We start from the raw sequence: 20154 nt of genomic DNA, 5'->3' as shown, positions 1-20154 counted from the left end.
CAAGTCACGTGACCAGTACTTTTGTTTGAAACAGTAACTTTATTTCTTTCACGTTGGTAATTCAAGATCAAAGTTACGTTAGTAAATAGAATTCTGTTTTACCGGCTCGTGATTGGTGTAATTTTTCACGACATTCATCCAATCGGCGATTGCATTCTCTCGAATACAAATACACAACGGTTTGTCATTGTTTATTGTAAATGAACCGATAATATAGATGGCGCTAATATTCAGAAATTTTTAGTTGACAGTACCAACGTGCAATGTTGGTTGCCTAACATCGGCGGTCACGTGGTTTGTAATCATTTATGAAGGCTCTGTACATTACAGAAACTTGTTATAGAAACTAACATTCACCCTTCAATGAACACATAAAAACATACTCTTGCTGTTATTGTGCAACTGCTCCATTTGAAGACTGAAGTTTCTGATTTTGCCCTGAATTAACCTCTTGCGATTTTCGTGTCTTTGTACCTATGAAGTATGTTTCGCTAAGATAAAATGAAGGAACATTTCCGGCGGAAGCACAACCAAAAAATATAAAGATAATCGGTGTCTTCCTAATTGACTTCTAGCAATGGACCAATAGCATACTCAGCAACCCCAAATTATGTTGACATATCCCCAGAAGTACACTTGATGATGTAAAATACGAAAATACAAAGAAAAGTGATGGATCGAGTGGGACACCGACGCTCTTAGTATCGGATTATCTCTCTTATTCTTCTACCTAGCCTTCTCGCGTTTTGCACGTAATCTTGTTTTAAATTAAAGAATAAGTATGCAAATTGTCGGAAGTGCACTTAGTACATAAATATTGCAAAATTTTTTGCAACATTTGCACCTTCTGGTAACCTTTTATCTTGCACCCAATCCTCTGGCGATTTTTTCCCTACTTACTTATGAGGTCTTCAATCATTCAGTAAATTTTTTGTAATGCAGCTTATCAATTTTTGCACATGTTTGACCTTACCCTTGCATTATACATCCAGGGTACCTTCTGACGACGGTGATTCTCGCTATGTCAGTAACAACCAAACCTGTAATGGATATAATTTCAACTGCATCGAATCACACGTACCCCTACGTAGCCATCTCTTAGACTATTAGGTGTAATGTTATTTCACAATATCTACCTACAGGTAGCAAAAGTCAGTATTAAGCTCGCTCCAGATGATACAATCACTAGTCAATCATTCGCCGAACATAAAAGTGTCAAATACAGATGTGGCGCAGATCTTTAGGCCAAAATTCATAGCTTTTATTTATATTTTTTTATTTATATTTTTATATTTATATTTATGTTATAAGTAGTATCATATAAACGATGTGCAGATGTGAAATATAAGCACTTGACAAATATCTCCTCAAATATTCCTAAACGTTTTCCTATACACCAACTATCAACCGTCAACCAATAATAAATGGTGCAACTTCCTTAAAGATCAACACTTCAAGCAAGTTGCAACAATATTCGTATGTGTAACATTGTAACATTTTCAACTAAATTATTTGTTATGTCTTTAGATAATCCAAACGTTTTTTTAAAGCTGATTGTCATGAAAAGCGTCATAGGTATGTTTTCAGTTTAATGTTCTCAAAAGAAATGGCCATTATTTTCGTTTCGTAGTTCAAAGATTCCACTTCAAAATACACTTAGACGCGAGAACCAGGTAAAAATGTTCACACAGTAAAAATCTTCATGTGAATGAAAAGCGCAGTAAGGCTTTTCCCACGAAATACTTGAAGAATGTTTTTCTTAATAGTATAATAATTTTAAATTAAAATTCAATTTTATGGGAGTGTGTTTCATTTGTCTTAGATAAGTACAACTAGCCCAAATTATGATTTACCTCCAATCAACAATATTCTTTTTATTTCATTACATCCATCAAGAATGTTACTTTTCTGTATAGGTTTAAGAATTTTTCCTATTTTTTCTCAACAAATAAGCGCAGTTGTTTCCAAGAACTTCAAACTTAATGTCTAGCATTATTACTATTCGACATAACCACGAGGCTATTACGGTAGTATTTATGGTAATGTCCACTGTAAAGAACTCGTTATGGACTGAAAGAACTGTTGTGAAGGAATTCATAATGTCCCTTTGTGCGTCTATTCTTATGATATTCCTTGGCATTAATTTCATTTGGTTTACGATACAAATTGAATTTTTATGGGTACATGTGTTTACTACTAAGCGTTTTAGATAAGGTGATCACCCTCGTTATCAGCTTAGTTTTTATAAAATTTTGAATAGTTATTGGTAATATCATCGTATGTGAATATCTTTCATAAGAAATCTTACTAAAAACTAAGAAATAATCCTCCCATGTTATAAAAATATACGTCATTAATAGGCCGATAACTTAAAAACGGATTTGTTTTTGAAATCAAATGAAAGAGAATTTAGTAAAATTAGGAATTAAATGCAATAGCAGTGACGTAGAAATTCTGAAATTCTTAACCATAATGTATATCATCATCTCTACAACTGATTGGTATTTAATTATTTGTTTTTAATCAATTTTTACTGTTACATTAGATAAATCGTATTTTAATAATAATTCAACACTCAACCAGTAGCGTAGAACTTCTGAAATTCCTAGCCCTCTCAGCATTTCATTCACTGAATTATTTCCTATTAGCCCCTATTTTTTTAATGGATTTTTAATCCTTGTATTAGACAAATCATATATTAAACATTTTTTCATATTGAACACAACATTTTATTGTTTCATATAATTATAAGCATTTATGCCTTTCTAGAAAATCGAATGCAAGTTTTTGTCTTTTTCAGGATATCTCTGAAACCCTTCAACATAAAAAATAAACTTTGGAGCTGTCTGTTTATTACTACTGGATTACAAATCATATTCTACCCATGATTATGCAAAATGTAATAGCGACATTATAACATACATTCGGGATTAACTCCCGTCGTCAAAATAAACAAAAAAAAACGTAACGTATTTTTCCTAAAACGGTTCCTACGATGCAAACACTCGTCAAATATTTGTCAAATATACATGTGTCAGTTTATTTGGCCAAAATATCTCTTCAAATATATATAGCGCTGACAAAAATTTGGCATTCCTTCACGTTTGACAAATATTTGGCAAGTGACCGCATCACTTGAAGCCGGTTTTCGATGTTTTTATGAATGGAATGGTTAACTAATTTGAACCGTTTTACAATAGTTCTCTGGTTAGAATCAAAACTACATGCATACAAAATCTAATCAGTGATATCGGAATTATGAGGGGCCTGAGAGATTTCATCTGACAAAAACAAAAGTCTGGATAGACAATTTTCAATGTAAGCTTCTATGCGTCTTGAGTTTTCCCTGAAATGTACCTTTAACGAATAAAAACCAAAAATCATGACAAGACCTTGACAGCAGCGAATCACATATAATAGCTAGTTATTTTCCCTAACTTTTCAACAATTAGAGGTAGGAACATACATAATTATCTTTCGTCCAAACAAGAATGTGTGCTAAACTTTAAAATTTACTGATTTTCATATATGCTTCCTTGATTGTTCCTAACATTGGCATGGTTTTTAATCTTTTATCTATGAAGAAAAACAAAAAAAAAGAGATGTAAAAGTTTTGATAGGAAATCTATTCAAATTTTTTAAGAAAATTCTCTGCAACATATTTTTTTCTTAACAGTAGAAACCCTTCAGTCCCCTCCTAATTCCGATGCCACTAATTAGTTTTTATTGAAATTTTGCTCATAATATTCAGGGTGATTTCACTTTAAATACAGGAATAGATTAGTTGCAAGGTTTGCTCTATAAACTTTTTTCCTGGGGGACGTAGTATTCGAGATACGGGATGTTTAAGTTTCCAAAAAAATATATATTTTCGGTCATATTTTCATATTGCGGTGAATGATTTGAATGAAATTTATTACAGTGTATTCACGTAATTAGACCTTTTATTGAATGTAATATTAACCTCGTAGCATTAACCAGTGGCGTGCTACTGAAGGTGCGACTTCGTTTTCCCAAGAAAAATATATGCCACTGACAGATTTTTATAGAAATAGTGTTAAACGGATTAATTTAAAAGGAAAATTCAATAAAACGTAAAAATAAGCCCATACCTCCTAAAGGCCCCTACTATTAACAAACACCAAGAAACATTTTTCATTCATTTAACGTAACAGTACCTAAATGTAACATTATGTCTACAAAAAAAAACGCCAGTGGTGTATTTTTTTCTTAGGAAAATGGGGCGGCACCTCCAATAGTACGCCACTAGTTAAAGGCAAGTTAATGTTACATTCAACAAAAGGTCTAATTAAGTGAATACACTGTAGTAAATTTCATTCAGTTCCGCATTATGAAGATATAGCAGAACATACAGGGTGATTCACAACTTATCCAAAAAAATTTGGGAATAGATGCAGCATGAGAAATGGAATCAATATTGTAAAAAAAAATTTTGTAAAATCCTTATAGTTTCCGAGAAAAAAAATATTGAAGTTATAGTACATTCAACCACTACATAGCTGGACAACTGTAGTCTCTAGCGTCATTCGCCACGTGGTTTCAGCGACTCCGAATACTGAATTCGGATTTTGCAATCGTCGCTGCGATATTTACGTTATCTGTGGTGGTTTAGTAATTAGTGTCAAAAATGGGTAGTTAGTGTCAAAAATGGTTTGCGTGTACTCGGAGTTGATGGATAATTTATGGTGAAGCATTTGTGTTATGGTGAAACAAGACAACATATGTGTTAGTTCGTAGAAACTGTGTACAACGGACTCAAATATGTTTACACATTGGAGGATAAAATATTGAACAGTTGTTGTAACATCGGGTATGTCAAATGATTTTCTTATTTAAAAACACAAATTAATTTTGTTAATTAATAAAGGCAAAAGCAGTTGAATTTGCCGATATAAAATAGGTGCGATAAAATTCTATTTACATATTTCTTTCCTTGCGAAAGTTTTTATTCGTTTTTACCACACCGCCATGCCGGTCGCATTGGGCTAGGTCAGGTTTTACAGTGGACCAGTTTCCAGTGCCGTGCAGAAGTGTATTTTTAAATCATTTTCGAACTGCCCTTTTTGATTTTTTCTTTACAAAATTGTATTTGTAAGGGTCCCCTGTACATCCAGAATTATTTTTTTGGATAAGTTCTGAATCACCCTGTATATATTTTTGTAAACTTGAAGACCCTGTATCTCTAATACAGAGTCCCGCAGGAAAAAAGTTTATAGAGCAAACTCTAATTATTTTTTGGTAATGAATCTAGTCCTGCAGTTTCTGTATTTAAATTGAAATCACCCTATATGTATCAGGCAGAGTTAGGTAGAGAATATTGATTATTTTTACATACTAACTGGCAATTTTTGAAAGATTGCACAGTAAATGATCAGAAACTATGATTTTATGTCCTCGAAGGAGAGCTCTTAGGAAACGTTTGGTGTTTATTTCTTTTTATTTTTACGAGAGGAAAATTTGCTACGTCACTGTTACAGCCTGTCGATTGTTCAGAACGTTTTCACTGATAGAATTTTTTAATTTGCAACTTAAATCGTCTGCTAAGCACGACTTCAAAAAGGTGATTACCGAGAACAAGCGCGGGCAATGAAGGCGATCTGATAAAGAAAATAGCTTCGTGGAATTTAACGATGATGGATATAGAGGCCGCTTGTTCGGCCATAATCGCCTCCGACATGGCCACATTACTTAAATATGTAAATGTTTGTAGAGGTTTAATTAACCTTAACTGCGGAACGGGACCCGGGCCATTTTCTTCTCGTTTAAAGCGTGGCATAACTTATTACTACCGATTGAACGCCTATCTTACAAAAGCTCCTCCGTTGGTATTTCTCAATGTCGGATGAACGACATGATAGTTACAAAATAAATTGGAAAATATACCTTTGTTCCATAATACCCTATCATACTTACCCTACAAATTAAATGTGACACAATCCTGAACAACATTGACAGATATGGCGATTTATCGCCAATACGGCTACTTTTCTTCTGTGCGATTTTTGACTGCAATGTTCTTCTAGTCTAGAGCTCGGGACTCGGTCGGATGATCGTAGCCGCCGCGTCGGCCTTTCGCTACAGCGCACCGTACGAAACCGGTAATAACGACAGTTATTGGCTTCGCGTTTGCTTCATGTATGCGTGTTTTAATATTCTAATAATGTCGAATGCGCCAAGGGATAAAAAGCGACCTTTCACTGATACCTACCTGAATATTTATTTGTTTACGACGAACACGCTTATGACTAGCCGACGAAAACCCCGAGCTTTAGTTATAACCGTGGTGGCTCACAATGAGCTAGATTATTTCAGAATCTACTTCGATTTGGCACACTATGGCTTTTGGGTGTGCTCTTTTCAAATATAATAATTTTGTTCCTGTATCACTTCCGGTTATACTGGAGGTTGCCACCAACTTCGTTATTTTAATTGGGACACCCTATATATTATTACATTTTCGGATTCTACGTGAAATTTGAGGGTCACTTTATTAAATATTCCCTATACCTAGGAGTTATAGAATTTGAGATATTAATTTTGAAAGAAAAAATTTGACATATGCAAGGGTCCGCGGAGATGCTAGTAAACTCTATTCACGAGCGTGATAACAAGTGGATTTTTGGTGGTACCTGTAAAGGGAATAGGTAACACTAAATTATGGTATACCAACCAACAAATTAAAACATTTAATACTAGGTGTTTCATTTTTGCTGTTATATTTTCATAACTTCAAACAGCTATAACTTTTTTAACTTAAATGGAACACCCTGTATTTTTTTAATCTGTCGTATTAAGATTGCAATTTCCTTTCAAACCATATAAGCGTTGTTAGGGATGCCGTCACTACCAGACCTGTTGTCAAATTTGCCATGACCAGAAACACTCCAAAACAATTAAAATAACTTGACATTTGCCAAGTTAGTTGTCAAATTATTGTTATATCTGTAATAGTTTTTCCTGAAAATTTATATAAAAATTCCTAGGAATCGTTTAAATTATACGAATGAATATTATTTTAATTTGTTTGTTATTTATTTTAAGTAGTAACGGCAACCTTAACAATGCTTATATGGCTTGATACGATAAGAGCTTTTTTGGAACCACTGACTTCACCGATAGCTTTGCCTTTGTTGAAAATGTTCAGGTAACTCGCACTTTTCGTCAACTTTTCCAGACGTATGTTTGTTCGCTCTTATTAATACACCACATCCATACTGTCCTTTCACAAAAAAAAAACGTAGTTCAAATAAGAATCTAGCAAAATAAATGAGAACTGATGACTATCTAAAATTGACCCAGCATTTTTTCTGCTTAGGTACTGCAAAAACCGAGACAAAGAAGCGGACGGCACGCCATTTACGGAAACAAATACATCATTATTTTTTTATCTGTAGTATGTAACTTGGGGACAATTCCTGAGACTCAATTTGATTATTATTTATTTTAAGCTCCGTTTTGCATTTTCAACTATTCATTAAAAAAAATCAACTCCAAGTTTCTAAACATCCTGTATATTGACGTCAACTCGAATCCATAGGTCCTCTTAAATTCTAAATTAATGGCACACCGCCTTCGATCAGATTAAAAGCCGCAAAATCGCGCGTGATTAAAATTCCCTAAATAGACGTTTGAATAGCCCGTTCTGAACTGGGCACCCGCCATCTAGATCTAAAGTCAAATTTATGGTTTTAGAGTTTCAATTTTATTCCTCTTCGAGATCCCGGTCAGTGACGGAGCAGGGATTTTTTCATGGGGCGCGAGAAACAAATTTAAAGTTAGTCATTTTCGTAATTTCTATTTTGTGTTAAATTCGTCAAGATAATTAGTTTTTAACCATTTGCGCTAACCCTAGCTTTTTTAATTAATTTTTTTTTTCAATATATTTCGTATATTATAGTGTAACAATTCCATTTTACATTAAAAAGATACTCTTGTTAGAATCGCACCATTTTCTGAATATGAATTGACCATATTTTAAATGTGCCCTGCGAAAATAAACCGATTTAGATGAAGTTAGCTTAGTTAGGTTATGTTAATATTAACTTAAACGGATTAAAAAATTTTTTTTGAAATCCTTGATGTATGGTCTATTCGTTTCCGAACACCCTCTATGTTAGGATACAGAAGCAGGTTAATATTAGAACAGTCAATTGAGTTTTTCTCAAAAACGGTGCGTGTTCAGTGATCTCACTAAAAGCACAATTTTTTATATAAATCAAATGTCACATACACCGTAAAAAACATACACATCAAAAAAATATCGTCATAAAACTGGATAGGGTCGTTGCTACTCATTTACCACTCCTGAAAAAAATTCTGACCAACCTATTAACAACGGCTTTTACATGTCAGTAATAAAACTGAATCTGTGTGTATATTTTAATGATCACTGTGTGTCCAGAACCCCTAACCATCGACACAATACGACACTGATTTCCAATACTAGCGTGCCAGGGCAAGTGAATAATGTGGCGCGGCCCAGACAAAGCCTTCTACGTACACGTAATTCAGCTGTTTTGCATACAGTTCGGTTTTCACTTGTTCTTATCGGCTTAAGGCAGCCTCCTGCTATGGCGACGGTGTAGCGGATCGTCACGACATTGGACATATCGGGATACCTACTCACAGCAAAGAGATTTAAAAATATCGGGTGTTTAACCGTGCCAGATGTAATAAAAGCGAGTAATTATATACAAAAGTCGAGAACAGTAAACTAACAGCCCCACGTTGATAATAATTGTTAAAATGGTGATAAGTTGTGATTTTAGGTAGACCACCACGACACGGTCGATAGCCGCACGGTTTAAGGCGTCAATACTTAAATCGATGTGTCGATCTGCCCGGGTTTCGAATCCCGCGGCCGGTAGACCGTAGATTAGCTATGCCTGTACGGAGGATTGGCACCCTCTATGCAGGTATGGTAGGGTGGAAGAATGTTGGCTTGGGTCAATGTGAGAGATTGACACCGGTTGGCATTTGACCACCCCCCTAATTAATGAGGTTTTCCAGGTTTCCCTAATTCCTGCACTGAATGGTGGTTAGGGCCTACCAACATAAGTCGTTCCTGAGCGCAAATGCGGCCTGCGTAATAATAATATGCCGCCTCCTCTCCCGCACAAGTCTCCGACTTCTGGGCTAACTCTCGTAGTTAGAATGAGGAGTAGAGATATTATTATTATTTTAATTTTAATTTTTTTAATTTTTAATTATTTTAATTAAAACGAATTTGTAAAAATAATTGGAAAATTTAAATTATATTCTTATCTCCTGGGGTTATTTTAAATCATGATTCAGAAGTATAGAACCACTGGTTTTCAAAATTAAAGATATATCTCTGTGTCCAAAAAATAAGGTGAAAATTTGCGAGTATTATGAAAGCATACAATTATTTTTTTGTAGGTTGGTACTGTCCTTATCTATGCAGATTTTCAAGTTAATATCGTCAATTGCTGCAGAACTACTCGTGTTTTTGTGAACATACGAAAGTGAGTTTAACGATTTTCACTATGTCTGATTTTGTTGAGCAAAGAACTCGCATTAAGTTTTTGCGGAATGAATATTCTGCCGCGGGAACGTTGAGGATGTTACGGAAGGCCTTTATTGATGAGGTTATGTCGCTAAAATATGTTTACAAGTGGTACAAAACTTTAAAGAAGGCAGAGAAAGCATTAAGGACGAACAGCGTCAATCAAATCAAGGCTATTGTGCTCGAAAACCATCGATTAACAATAAAAGACCTTGTTGATACTGTTGGCATTTCAAAAGGTTCGGTAGATACCATTTTAAAAGATTTGTTGTGCATTAAACGCATCAATCTCGTTTGGTTCCAAAAACGCTCAACTTTTTGGAAAGAATGATGTTGCGTTGACATATGAAACAATTATTTCCCACTACCAAAAATCGTGAAACGCATCATTACTGGCGACGAGACTTGGATCTACGCTTACGACCCGGAAACAGCCGATCAATCGAGTGAATATAATGCATAAGGTGAACCAAGACCGAAAAAAAAACACGCCAGTCACTCAAAAATCAAAGTCATGTTAACAATTTTCTTTGATATCGTGGCGTAGTGCAATGAATTTCTTGCAACCGGTCAAACTGTTAACAAGGAATATTATTTAAGTGTTATGTGTCGTTTGCGTGATGCTATTCACCGCAAAAGGTCGGAATTATGGACAGACAACTCTTGGTTTCTGCACCTTGATAATTCACCGGCTCATTGATAATTCGACCATTTTGCCAAAAATTCAACTCATGTCATTCGGCAACCACCGTATTCGCCTGATTTAGCACCGAGCGACTGTCACTAGCAATCCCAGGATTCCGATATTGCTAAATATTTTATGAACTGGATGAGCGCATTTAATTTCTAATGTTCTTTTTAGGAAAAATATTCGAGAAACTGTAATTTTCCATTTAATATATTTTTTTATCCAACATTTGTATATAATGATACTATAATTTCTTTGGTTTTAAAGGAATAATGTGGCCTATTAACTATAGAAATCATAAAAAGACAAATATTTGGTTTATTTTTCTAGTTTTTATTAGAAAACTAATTTGAAACAGTAACAAGTCAACCTAAAATGCTACAAACTTACAATCTACCTACTTATTAATATTAACATTAACAATTATGGTAAAGCCGTAATTTGATGCCAAAGGATTATTGGAATCATTTTGTGATTATGGTAAATTTATAGAACAGAACAGGTTGCCCCTTTGCTTGTGCTTGCTTCAGAAGTCTGCACTCCTTGTATCTTTTAGCATTATCAGTTTTGCTAGAAATTGACTCTTCCATATAACCTTCTGACTTCCATCCACCGTGGCGTTTGAGTGTTGTAATATCTCCTCCAGCATTGGCCAAGAGAGTTACAGATGCGCGACGCAAGCCATGCCCTATGTATAAATTAGAATCTGTCAAGCCCAAAAATCGCCCAACATTAAGGATTTTTGATAGTTTATTAATACCAACACATTGACATGTGCTTTTTCCTTTTTGAAAATTGCAAAAGAACCTTCTATGCTGCCTCAGCTTAGAATATTTTCTAACTAATTCAATTGGATTAACACAAAATCCTTCATTTAACACGGCGAAGCTTCTTGGTTTGTTCGTTTTAGTATTTGAAAGCCCTTTGTCCTCTATTCCTCACAACGACAAGCGCCAAAAACTCCTAATATCAACGTCACCTAAAAATAACAAATTTAATAAATATAAACTCAGTTAAAATATTCAGTAGAACCTACCTTATTCATAAGATGATCTTCGTCTAGGGCTTCACGCAAAAATTGTTAGATTTGTTCTCTTTCTAAGACCTTGGATTATTTGGTTGAAAATGTTTGTGCTTAGACTTTAGAAATGCCACTAGTCTTCCGAATTTAGAAATTTTAGTGTTCTTGTAAACTCTCAAAGTTGACTTCAACATCCTTCCACAATGTGGATGGAGCTAATTTCTCACTTAAACTGAAAAAATAAGCCAGCAAGACATCTTCATTTACGCCTTTCACCCCTTTGATTTTCCAATCTGGAAATTCCTTCAGTTCTTTAGATAGATTTTGATTTCTCTGGAATATGACGCCTGCAGTACCCGCATTAGCTTTTTCTAAAATTTCAGATGGAATTTCCACATTTTCCATTTTTCCAGTCTTGGTTTTAGGATTTCAACGTGTAATAATAAATAAAAGTAACTTAAAATTTCATGTTGTCAATGTCTGAAAAAGTAATTTAACGAAACGAATGTATTTTTAAATATTACAAAGGATGCGAGTATCAACCTAAATTGTTTCCAAAATTTCGTTTTTTTCCAAATATTTCGAAAACAAATCATGTTAGCATTGATTTTTAAGAAGCATAATGTTGGTCCCCTGATTACGCAACCTTGCCCCCATTTAAGCTACATCGTATCTCTTACCGTTTCTGCGATACCTGTAGTGAGAAGCGAATTTGTAACAGCCTGTATACTTTCTTGTGAAATAGTTAATATCAGAGTGATTTTAAATGTATTTAACTGTTTGATAAGCTTACTGCAAATTATAAATATAATACTTAATTAGATGGCTTATTATTAATTTTTTTGTAATAAAGTGAAAAATCATTAAGTGGAGGATACCATTTTTTTCTTAGAAATACTACAGAGCCTTCATAAATGTTTGCAAGCCACGTGACCACCGAGCTTAGGCAACCCAACATTGCAAGATTGGTACTAGCAACGAAAATTTCCTATCTTGGCGTCACCAATATTAACGATTCGTTGAAATAGTAACATACCGTGACCTGCGCTCGAGATAATGAGAGATAGAATCACTTGAAAAATTACACCTATCACAGCCGGTGAAACAGAATATTGTGATTTAGTGTACCTATCTATCTTGAACTTATTGTTTTAATAATTTTTAATTACACCAAAATTTAATTACCAACATAAAGGAAATAAAATTACTGTTCCAAAGAGTGGTATCGAAATTCTGGTATTCTTAATTACAGTGCTCCTTGATATCTATGTCACTGTTTATGCTCTACATCTCTTACAATAAGAAAAGAACAAAACACATCTGGAGCGTCTAGACAGACGTTAATACCGAACTTGCCTAAGATTTCTTATAGTAATTCATTAAATTCTTGTATTAAATCATGTCATATCATTAACACAGCAATATGCCAAGAATTCTCAGATTTATTTTATTGTTTTAATAAGTGCATTATATATATTTTTTAATTTCATTGTCATTGGTCTAGAATCTAGACTCTAGATCTAATCCACTTTGACTGTAACATTTTTATAAATTATACGGAGTTACTTTAATGAGCTCCATCTTTCAAGATACATTTCAATTAACTCTTAATTGGGATATTCTTATGCATTTCAAATTCTATATTTATGTGTTTAAGGTAATTTAAATAAACTATATATTAAACATTTTCTCTTTTGTTACAGGAACATGCTACATAGGAAACAGAAACTCAACCACGCTGCTGTCTCTCGTCCTGATCCCATACTTTCTCTACTTCACCTTTGGAACGCTTCTGCTCATTTTGGGATGCACTTATGTCATCAGAAAACCGCGCCCCCTAGCCGCTGCTCCCCTAACTAACGCGGCGCCAAGAAAAGAAAGTGACTTCCTAGGAGCTATATGCACCCTCTACGCAATCCCTACTTTCTGCGTTATGGCTAGCATTTACTACGAATACAACAACAGAGAGAAATGGCTATCGGAAGAAAGGAAACCTGCGCTGTGGGCTTTCTTGCTGAAATACTTTATGGCGCTATTCATCGGTGTGAGTGCGGTGTTTTGGATTTGGTCTATGAAAAGCGTCACCGCATGGAAATCGGTTTTGCGAAGGCTGGGCCCTAGGAAACAGCCACCCTTAAAAGTACAAAACATACCACCTGTTATGAGATACGTACCTGCACAAACATTGTCTACTAGTTTAAGCACTACCTCGAGGCACTCTACGCGGTCACATCCCCATAGAAAACCGAGAGTCCATCATATGAGAACCGGTGGAGAAACCGTCATATGAAAAATGTTCTTAATTTTTATTCATAGGATTTCTATCATCGAGTTTCGGTTGCTTTTATGAAAAGTGACAAGGAAGCCATAAGACGTCGGGCCGCAGCCCAAAAGAAAATAAAGGAAATCAATCCTTCTGTATTTTTTTGTAAATAGACTGTGATCTAATTTGTATACAAATATTTATTTTTATATATACACAACTCCTGGCCGTACAGTTTTTTGTACTACAAGTATTAATAATAATAGAGTAACAAGTTCTCCCAAATGCCTTCTAAAAGTCAGTTTTATGACTTAACCAGATATAGGAGAGGGTTTTTCAGACTTAAGCCTCCACAAAGACTACATATCTGCCTGACTCATTAAATTGTAGTGAACTATTAGTTTCTGTTATTTTTGTACATAGAAAGGTGCCATTACATTATATGTTTCTTTATTATCTAAACGCTACTATTAGTAATTAATTGTAAGACTTTTATACATATTTTAAAGATCTTTTAATATTTATTTAGGTAAGTTTGTGTAAAAGTGTCTAATATTGTGATATATGTCCCTAGATATAAAATTTAGACAATAAATCTTTTGATAATATTACTTGTATACATTTTTTTAAATCCTTATCTCCTGTAAATGGCCTGATAATCAGTACGTAATTTCTCTAATAACTAAGAAATGTATTGTATTTTCATGTTTATCTAAATGTTCAATTGATTTTCAAATGAAAAAAAAAGGAAAACATTTTTCCTGGAGTTTTATATGGGATAAATTCCAGGACAATATTACTTTTGTCAAACCAATTAATCTACAAACCTCATTAAACTACTTCTATTCTAGAAGATGTTGTTTTTTTTCTAATGTGACTAATTGTTCTTAAAAATGTACTATAAATTTCATTTATTTTCATTGACGTTTCCACTAAATTACAAAACAATTTTGATATCGACATTATTATAATTATTAGGAATGGGCTTTAATTTGCTTTAGTTGCTAAATGATTTTCTAAATAAGTCATAATTTTCTGTTTGGACTATGCTTTAAATAACAGCACTGAAAATAAATTTTCTAAAATCTTTTAGAAGGTAGGTACACAACTTTTTTCTCACATTATCTCTTGTTACAGAATCAATCGTACCAACTTAAAATTAAATTTAAATTGGATGGGTAAAATAAATGATGGAATTATCAAAAATCTCGTTTTCGTGATATAAATTGCAAAAAAAATCAGATTTTTTTTAGTTTATGTGTAAAAATGCTTTACGCAGAGTGGGCTCCATCAAGTTTCATCACTGCTATGAGAAATTCAGTGAGTAATAGAGGCTTAAAATTTTATAAAAGATGTGTAAAAGAAACGAGAATTTCGTATAAGCTTAAGAAAAAACAGAATTTATGTTTTTTTTCTAGGTTTTTACTAGACAAAAAATTTTATAAGCGAGTTTATGGAAACCAAGTAGGTACCTACCAAAATAATATGAAAGTGTTTAAAATCTAGACAACAACTTCCAAATGTACGATTCTCGATCAGCTAAAACCGCTGGTGGTATCAGTTTTTTCCATATTTTATTGTTTAGCAGAAAATTGCAAAAAAATGAATTATCACAAAATAGTTATAACATAACCCAACACAGACAGTGACAAATTAATAATGTAAAACCAGTAAAACCACTGAGAATCATACAAACTTTACTACTTGACTCGTCAACTTGAAAATATCCTTTAAATTCACTGGTACTTAAAAGTCACTAGTAATAAGGCTATAACTACGGATTTCGTTAAAATATGTCTTCAAAGTAATTTCTCCAATAGGGTGAAACATAATAGTAACTATGACTCAACCGGGTGATTGCAATGTAACTTTAAAATCAGGTGCGTAGCTAGAGCGGCAAGGGAGGTCACGGCCCCCTCTAGAGAACCACGTGCCCACCCCCCAAAAACCCAGAGGTAACAAGTTTCGGCTAAGTTTATTACGAATTTCCACAAATCTTCAGGGACGACGTTGAAACCGCCCACCCTAGGGTACTAGGTACCTCGGAGGCCGTTGCCGCCGTGATATTCGTGTAGGGTCGCAAACTTTCTGGACGCTCTAACGAATCGAATGCAAAAAAACACATCATAATCCATCTTACTGCACAGATTTCGGAGGTACGGCCGTTTTTAGTGCTTTATTTCCTCGACTGATATTGGCTGATGAAGAGTTAAATATTATTAATAATAATAATTTATTAATCAGAAGAACCTTACAAGTGATACGTCATAAAAGGAAGAGGGTTATATATTTACCCGATAAAAATACAGACAAAAACAAAAAACGAAGTCACAACATATAATATAAAATGTTATATTTATAACGTACGTCCTAAAAATAATTTATTCTCATAGATACATATAACACACATAGTTACATTTAAAAAAGTCTAATCTCATAAAAACAGTTATCTATCAGATATGCCCTTAATTCTTTTTTAAACTTATTTTCACATCGTATATCCTTTATTACATTTGGTAGTTTATTATCAATAAATGCAGAGTACTGATGATTTTCATAGGTAGGTACCTGTTTATATGCGCAGCTGAAGCGTTTTGACCGGCATATTTTCAGCTGATCGTGACTTTTTATAATTTTTTGTTATAAACAAAGTATACCATTTCAGCTTTGGTACTATTATTTTTTTTGATATTTTTCAACGCGAGAGTGGCCCTATTACTCCCACCTCCTCCCGAAGATTGTCAGCTGAAAGTTGTTTGGTTTATATACCATATAAGACTTCTCATATGTGTGAAAGTCAGCCTTGGTAAAATGACTACCTACCCTTAAAATGCCACGGGCTCCCGGACTATTACATTAGAGCTAAAAATGAACGGCATTCTCCACTCACAAATTAACATTTATTATAAATTCCATGATGTACTTATCACCAACCTGTTACCTACTTTAAAAATCGTGGCGGGATCAGTTACAAAAACGTTATTGAATCTACTTAGCTACCAGAACATTATTCGCCACTTTGGTGAATAAACTATAATAATTTTATTACCGATCATTTTTATTGTCGCTTTGATATTTGCGATTCGTTAATGCGGTGATAAGTAGATACTACTGGGAATCTCTGATTTTACGACTACCTACTCTCTGGAAACATCAACCTAAGGCTAAAATTAGGTGCAAGAGTTTTAGTGGTATTTTAAAATAAATTTAGTAAAGAGAAATAGTCGAGAATTTCTTCAGATGTTGCCTAGACAAATATTTTAGACGTACAATGAACGTTTAGGGACTGAATGTTCGATGTTCTTGGGTCATGCATTTTGGACGTCACCAGTGGTCCATGAATGGACACTTTGGACCTTTTAAGGACGTCGTGAGGACATCCCTGAAGGGTACAAAATATACGTTCATTAATAAATATTTTATGCCCATTGACGTTCGCTTAAGGGCGTTATTCAACATATGATGGGCATCCGTTTTCCGTACAATTGAACCCCCCCTAGGATATTCACCGACGATTTTTGAATCGTTTAGAGACGTTTGAAGGATGACCCCGATGTGTACAGTGGATGTCCTAAACTGGAAATTTTTGAAATATTATTATTTATTATAATAAGTAAATTATCACACTTAAAAATATGTTACAAAGGGTATACGTATACAGAAAAATATAGGTACTTATTCTATAAGTAAAATATTATTTTCATTTCTACATTTTCATTAGCTCCCCGTAACTACAGAACCTTCATAAATGATTACAACCCACTGACCAGTAATTTTGTTTGGAAGAGTTATTTTATTTCCTTCATGTTGGCATTTAAATTTCGGTAAAATAAAAAATTATTAAAACAACAAAATCAAGATTACCCGTTCCGCAGCGACTGCAAAGCAAAATGGCAAAGCAATTATTAAAATTTATCGCTGGAATATCTATCATATTAATTTAATATACTACATACCTACTCGTTTGTATAATATTTACGGATTTTACATCGTTGTTTGGTGATATGCACTAAAATTTACCTTATAACAAAAAAAATGTCATTTAAAAAGCAGGACTCTTATTTTTAGAAGACACTCGATCGAAGATAGTTATAACAATATGTTTATATTGACAATTATAACAATCTCTCCAAACATCCCAACATATAAGTAACCAACAGAAATAACAAATTATTTTTTTATTTACACAAAGCATATACATACGTTATACTTTGTGGTTTTCATTTGACAGTACCGTCACAGAAAATTTATAGGGATAGATAACAGATTTTTCCTTTCTCTATGCGGAAATTGGAAATTTTTTTAGGGACGCCTATGAAACTCATTAAATTTTATTACCAGACGTTTTTTTGCATATTCAACTGACTTCGGAAGGACTATACATGATTATTAATCTGGAGCAAGTTGATAAACATTTCTTATTTTCTTATTTTCCTAAAGTTGTCCAGCGGACGTATTTTTAATAACGTTGAAGTGATGTACACTGTTGGACATCCGTTGGATATCCATACTACTCATGAAACGCTCAGTTGTAAAATGGGCGTCCTGTGGATGTTGGATGTTGGATACTATATTCAGTCGCGAAAAAAAGCCTTATATGGGTGTGAGATGACACACCCAAATTCAAATTTGCCGAGGTCTCTTAGTGTCATAATAACGTTCATACGCCAAGCCAGAAATCTACTGAAGGTGCTCAGCGTCGGATTTACGCTTGTGAGGTGAGGCCTATGGGCAGAAATTTGATGGGGGCCTCAGAGGAATAAGTAATATTCCTCTGAGGTGGGGGCCTAGTTAACGGAATGAAAAAAACATTATTTTTTATGCGTCTCTCTCAAGATTTTCTTCCGAATTTATTAAATAAATAATCTGTCTTGTTTTCAAATGAATAATTTAAACATTGCAATGAAAATTAAATTGTATTTTCTCTAGGGACAAAAATTTACAAATTAACAAAAATTAGTGAATATTTTTCTTATAAAGTGTAGAGCATAATAATTAATTTTAGTACTAAAATAATAATAATACTCTTGATTGATTATTTATTGATTACTTATTGATTAATTAATTGATACTTAAAAAAGTTTTTATATTTGAATTTAAATTATAATTAATCTATACAGCGTGTCCCACTAGTGCGGGAAAGTCCAATATCTATGTTAAAATGAGGAATATATGGATTTTTCTTTTTATTGTGTTGCCACATTTCTCGGAATGTACAAATTAAAAATATATTTAATTATACAGGGTGTTCCACTTTTCCTGGACAGACACCAACTTTGTTTTTTAAATGGAAACACACATTATTTATATTTTTTTCGGATTCAACATAAAAAATAAAGGGTACTTTATGTAGAATAGTTCTATTCAAATATTCACAGTTTTTGAGATAGCTCGCTTGAAAGGTTTTTCTAGTCGATATTAGTTGCTTACATTTTCTGATACTGACAGGTTATACTAATAGCTACTAAGCCCATTTTTTTATCAGATGTTTAGTAAGGATGACTCTTCCGAATCATGCTCCAAAAACTGGCCTGCGTTATACAGGGTGGCCAAAATATCATGTCAAAATTGCCAATTGAAAAATTGAAAAATCTCAATTTTTTTTAAATGCAACGCCCTGTATATTTTCATACCATGGTATGAAACATCAATAACATAACCTCATTACTGATCTGAGGCTTAATTCACGAATTTATTGGTAAACATTGTGGTTTTAAAGCTGTTTTACATTGACAATTTATTGACCAATTAATTGATGAAGTCGCTTCATCAAAAAATTGGACAAGTATAATGCACCAAATCAGCTGTCACATAACTTCATCAATTTATTCATCAAGTTCTTGACGATAATTAGAGCATATTTTAATTTTCGTCAATTTCTTTGTGAAGTTCGGAAGTACCAACCCAACAGATTTCCAACCTCAGATCAGTTATGAGGTTATGTTATTGGAATATGTAAATAATTGTGTGGCGTCGTGCTAGTTTTGCATTGTTTTTACTGATTTGTTATTTACAAAAACTAATATTTATATAATATGTGTCAGAACGGTACCGCTGTTGTATCACTACAATTATGAGTGGAAAGGTGACATTTTTTAAATTTATTTGCTTCTTTGATTCATTGGTAGAACTGATTCATACGTCAAAAAATTTGACAAAGTCTGTAGCAGTGTAAAACCACACTGTTTACCAATAAATTCATGAATTAATTGATGAAGAACTTCGGCAATTTATTGATGAATAAATTGTCAATGTAAAACAGCTATTACACTGCTACAGACTTTGTCAAGTTTTTTGACGCATGAATCAGTTCTACCAACGAATCAAAGAAGCAAATAAATTTAAAAAATGTCACCTTTCCACTCATAATTGTAGTGATACAACAGCGGTACCGTTCTGACACATATTATATAAATATTAGTTTTTGTAAATAACAAATCAGTAAAAACAATGCAAAACTAGCACGACGCCACACAATTATTTACATATTCCAATAACATAACCTCATTACTGATCTGAGGCTGGAAATCTGTTGGGTTGGTACTTCCGAACTTCACGAAGAAATTGACGAAAATTAGAACATGCTCTAATTCGTCAAGAACTTGATGAATAAATTCATGAAGTTATTTGACAGC

The 20154-nt window shown here is 33.6% G+C and overlaps 1 protein-coding gene across 1 annotated transcript in view; it reads left to right on the top strand.

Moving 5' to 3' along the window:
• LOC108913822 (frizzled-4) overlaps window positions 1-14087 on the top strand; it is a 125821-nt gene extending 111734 nt beyond the window's left edge. Inside the window, exon 4 of the mRNA XM_018719450.1 lies at window positions 12960-14087. Within this exon, the coding sequence (XP_018574966.1) occupies window positions 12960-13546 (587 nt within the window). The 3' untranslated portion in view covers window positions 13547-14087. The remainder of the gene's footprint in view (window positions 1-12959) is intronic.
• Window positions 14088-20154: the final 6067 nt, after the last annotated feature.

The sequence above is a fragment of the Anoplophora glabripennis genome, unplaced genomic scaffold, assembly GCF_000390285.2.
Source record: "Anoplophora glabripennis isolate ALB-LARVAE unplaced genomic scaffold, Agla_2.0 scaffold832, whole genome shotgun sequence".
In the NCBI taxonomy this organism is placed as follows: domain Eukaryota; kingdom Metazoa; phylum Arthropoda; class Insecta; order Coleoptera; family Cerambycidae; genus Anoplophora; species Anoplophora glabripennis.
The sequence above is the reverse complement of the archived record's forward strand: the minus strand, read 5'-3'. Positions and strand labels throughout refer to the sequence as shown.